Here is a 4,596-nt window from a genome sequence, read left to right as displayed (position 1 = left end):
TATCGGCGAAAGTCAAATGTCAAAAAAGAGAAGAAGGAATAAGATGTAACACGTTTGAACTGCTGTAACATACTATCCTTTATTGGGTTCCGCACATCTTTATATATATACATGATCAGCTGATCTACTCAGTCAGCTGACATCGAAGTACCAGCTGACTGTAACTTATATATATATATATAATGTAAATACTTTATTCTACAACATTCAGTCCCCTAGTAATAACAAAATTGTACAACTTTGTTAATGTTATAATAACTAGCAAAAAGAAAAATAATCATATAAAGGAAATTATAATAATATATTTATAAGTTAAGGCCTGATTGTCAGCTGACAGCTTCGAGTAGAACAGCTGTTTGAGATTTATAAATAGATGTACTTGACTGAATAAACCCATTCTATTTCTGGAATAAAAGCATTCTATTCCCCGTAAGAGTCATTTCACATCCCTTTATTCACCGTTTTATCTCGACGATACTTAAGTGTTGCCGAAACCCTGATAAGATTACCGAAAAGATGAGACAACAGTGGATGTCGAGGAGGCCAAAGGGACGGGGAGAAAGGAAGGTCTACCGAATGAGCGATCTTTTGTCGAGTGCGCTCAAGAACTGATCGATTTGAGCGCAAGAGAAGAAGAATCCGGAATGAATTTTGAAGAACCAGGGTGGACTAGGATTACCATCAATCCGCCTAGTACTACTCCACCGCCCTTAAGAAGAAGAGAGTACTAGGATAGCGGTTGGGAGATTACACTCAACAGCGACAGAAGAACAGGGCAAGCAAAGCCTAGAAACAACAGCCGGTGAGAGGACTGGAAGTTTGATGGATGTAGCAAAGTAGGGCACTTGGTGGTCCGGTGTCCTCGTACTCGATGCCTCTAGTGCCGAAACGAGGAGCACATAGCGAGGCAATGCCCCTACATATATCGCTGACAAGGATTGGGCCAGGTGGAAACGATGGCAGTCAACGCCCAGATTCTAAAGCGGATAAGAGTAAATCAAAGTGGCGTAACTATTTCTGGAACCCGTAAGAGTCATTTCGCATTTTTTTTATGCACTGTTTTCTCTCGACGATATTTAAGTGGTGCCGAAAAAAAATTGTTCCTTCAATTGCTGAACGTACACCAATAATGACACCAACATTGGCAGCAGCACATGCAAATGCACTGGAATGGATGAAAATTCCCACAGCAACGTCACAGGACCTGCGGAAATGCAATATCCGATTTAGAAAGGTTTACAGAGGAAATGGGTGAGTTAAACCATTTTCTCAAAGGAGGCGACCTACTTTTAGCGAGAATAGAGGCGAAGGTAGGGGAAGATTCTCGACGATACTTAAGTTATATATAGGTGCATATAATCTTTAAATTATTAAATATGTATTTTTTCCTCAAAATTGCTTAGTGGCTTTATGAGCCAGTGAATCACTATGGTCAAATTACACTTATTTGATAATATTATATTGTTTATACGAATGAAGATGATATTGCTTATAGTTTTAATGGATCAAAGAGAAGAAGGGAACATATCCTATGCGAGATTTCTCCTCGGAGTCAACTTTTATTTTTACACAGGGACTATATTTCACTGAGCCCAGGTAGAAGTGTTGTTATAGATAAAACAGTACTTTAGATTTGGAAATGAATTATTGTGTAATCGGCCCCCCTCTATTTCAATAGTAGCTGGATACTTCTTTCTGTTCGTCCTGGGTGGAGAAGCGTCACGAGCCAAAGATCAACCCTCTTCAAGATTCGCTCAGTCTTCCAATCGGTTATTCGCTGAATTACCGCCCATACCATCCTGCACCATTAGCGAACGGGTAGAGTCATAGAATTACGAAATTCTCGATGATGTTATTTGGAACTACTTTCTTGTTTAATCCGGTAGAGCTTTTTGCTCGTATTGAAGATAAACGTCCATATTTAGCTGTTATTTCATCTGTTTTGTTTATACTGTTATATAGTCTACCTTCCGTTAGTCTTTTGATGTTGTTATTGCCGCTTGTTTATCTTACTCCCTCTTTTACCTCCAGAGGTATACTCAATTCAATTTTGACCTGATACTATAGATTTGACCTCGCAACGGTACGACTGAGCATCTCAGCAGTACACTCTTAACGTGAAATTTTTTGTTCTTATCTCAGCATTTTGTTCACATGGACACCTGGGTTTCTTGTTATAAATCCTGACCCGAGGCAAGATCATAGATCTTTTACGTTATCAGGATTTGTCAGCCCCTGATGGTAGAGCTACAATTCAAAATTTCAATTTTAAATTGCATTGAAAGTAATCGTAAAGATTTTTGTCATCTACACAACCAATTATATAAACAAAATAGTACAAATCGCCTACCATGAAATTAATGCAAAGAGGACACCTCATAAGGGACAAAAAAGTAAAAATGACTTCTCCAACAGTGAGACGTTGGTAGTTGCTCCAGTGGCCTTGAGTAGTTTTTTGAACCCTGACTAGGTCAGATCGAGATTAAGGTTAACCAGGTTTAAACAGGGTTAACTAAAACTTACTCATTGTTTCGGCGCTTTGGACACTTTACTATACTACCCCCTCCCCTCCCTGGTACGCTTAGTGTTAATAATTAGAATATTCCATTGATGTTGATGATGTTGTTTCAGGTACCTGAAGGAGAGCCAGTGCCGAGCGGGGCAGGTAGCGGCCGAACAGGACAGGCTGCGGAGGTTGCGGGAGCGAGTGGAGGCCCAAGAACTGAAGCTGACTCGGCTGCGGGCACTCCGGGGCCAGGTCGACCACGGCAAGGCGACCAACGCTGCTCTCAGTGAGTATATGTCTTGAGTAATCGATAGTAATAGAGGGAATTATAAGAATGGAACCGTCCGACATGTCCAAAGAGGTCCAAGGAGACGATATCGGTTCATGGAAAGAGTTCTACCTCGTCTTATTAATATTGTATAGAGGTCGGAGTCATCCGTGACAGCCCTCAGAATCGATAGATGTTCCATTTAATCCAATCTTCCTTATCGCTATTCCATTACATTTTACTCATACGAGGAGCAACAAATCTTACTTCCCATTTCGATAATAATATTTAGTTCTTTTGTTTCCAAGAAAACTCCAATTAACTGCAATTTATCCAAAAAGGAATAAAATTACACAGCCATCGAATCAAGACTGCCTTTGAAATGTCCCTAATGGATAAATAAATAGTGGAAAGCTTGTGTGTGTGTTTTTTTTGTTTTTTTTATCTACTTTTGTATTTGGTTAACCTTTTTTTTATTGTCAACAATTATAAAAATATGAATTATAAAAAATGGCTTATAGTCAGCAGAATGGACTAAGTTTAAATATTCCGAATTGCTGTAAGAGTAAGATTTACCTTACTCGAAGTTAAGAGTAAGATTTACCTTACTCGAAGTTAAGAGTAAGATTTACCTTACTCGAAGTAATAAACTATAGATTTCTTTCGGTAGGAAATAAAATTTAATCCTAGGAGGCCAAAACTAAACCAACATCTGGTCCAGACTACTGTTTCCGCTTCCAGAGTTGTAATAAAATCCTGGAAGAAAGGAAGGTATGTCCCTGTTTTGATGTGATTGCTCGGGGCTTACTGACGCGTGCTTCCCTAAGCCACCATATCAGCGGCCTTCCACTTTACTAACCAAAGAGGGACTGCTGCGATAGCGGAACACCACATCTTTTTTCACTTATCGTTTTCCCATAATATTAAGTCTACGGAGCCCCATAAGAATATTCATTTGAGACTAAACAGGAAGGTAAGAATTGAGGAGTGGTTCGGTTGGGAGTATTGTAGAGATAGGATCAGCTAGGAGCCTTTTAGATGTAGAAAAGGCATTGGATCTCGCCCTCGGTGAAGGCTACGGGGACTGATCTCATTCAAACCCTTTCCTTATCCTCCCGACCCGGCGCCCTACTCCCGTTCAATTTAAGAAATGGCGTTCCTCCATTCCATGATAATATATATTGTCCTGTATAAAGCCAAATATATGTTAATTATCTTCAAAATATATTGGCATATATATTACATTTATATTGTGAATAATTACTAATACATTTTATTTTGTGGTATTTCTGGTTGTATCGATTTCAGTAATACGGTTTAGTTTCACCGTTTTATTATTATTATTATTGTTAATATTTATTATAGGTCGTTAAAACAATACAACCAAACTTCACTAATTATTAAAATCACTATTTAATAATAAAAAAATAATGCCTACTATTGTGACGTTAGGCATCCAGCTCTAAGCAAAAGATTCTGTATTACATATATATATATATATTTGTTATTGGTTGAAACTTGTTCTTGTGTAGCTTGCCTATTTATAGAAAAGGGAATGGTTCAAACCTTTGAACTACTGGACCAATTTTCATGATTTCTGTTCAAAATGCTACCTGTTTTAAGCTACTAAAATCCCCAATTTATCTAGGATAAAAGGTTGTAAACAAAATTTACATTATTGTTGCTTAGTTCGTAAAGTATAATTTTTTTGCATGATTATTATTTACCGATCGATTTGATATAGCTATCAATTAGTTTCATTGAAAAGAATCAGAAAAAATATTACTCATTTCTGATGACTTTATATTTAAAACCCTATTTT

At 37.8% G+C, this 4,596-nt stretch overlaps 1 protein-coding gene across 6 annotated transcripts in view; it reads left to right on the top strand.

Moving 5' to 3' along the window:
• Positions 1-4,596, top strand: part of ASPP (Ankyrin-repeat, SH3-domain, and Proline-rich-region containing Protein) — a 605,823-nt gene that overhangs the window by 555,242 nt on the left and 45,985 nt on the right. For all 6 annotated transcript variants that reach the window (XM_067044943.1, XM_067044942.1, XM_067044946.1 and 3 more), the window contains one exon: positions 2,632-2,792. In XM_067044943.1, coding sequence (XP_066901044.1) covers positions 2,632-2,792 — 161 coding nt within the window. The remainder of the gene's footprint in view (positions 1-2,631; positions 2,793-4,596) is intronic.

Source organism: Halyomorpha halys, unplaced genomic scaffold (assembly GCF_000696795.3).
Source record: "Halyomorpha halys isolate HHAL.00 unplaced genomic scaffold, Hhal_1.1 Scaffold119.1, whole genome shotgun sequence".
Lineage (NCBI taxonomy): Eukaryota > Metazoa > Arthropoda > Insecta > Hemiptera > Pentatomidae > Halyomorpha > Halyomorpha halys.
This window is presented reverse-complemented; position numbering and strand designations above follow the sequence as displayed.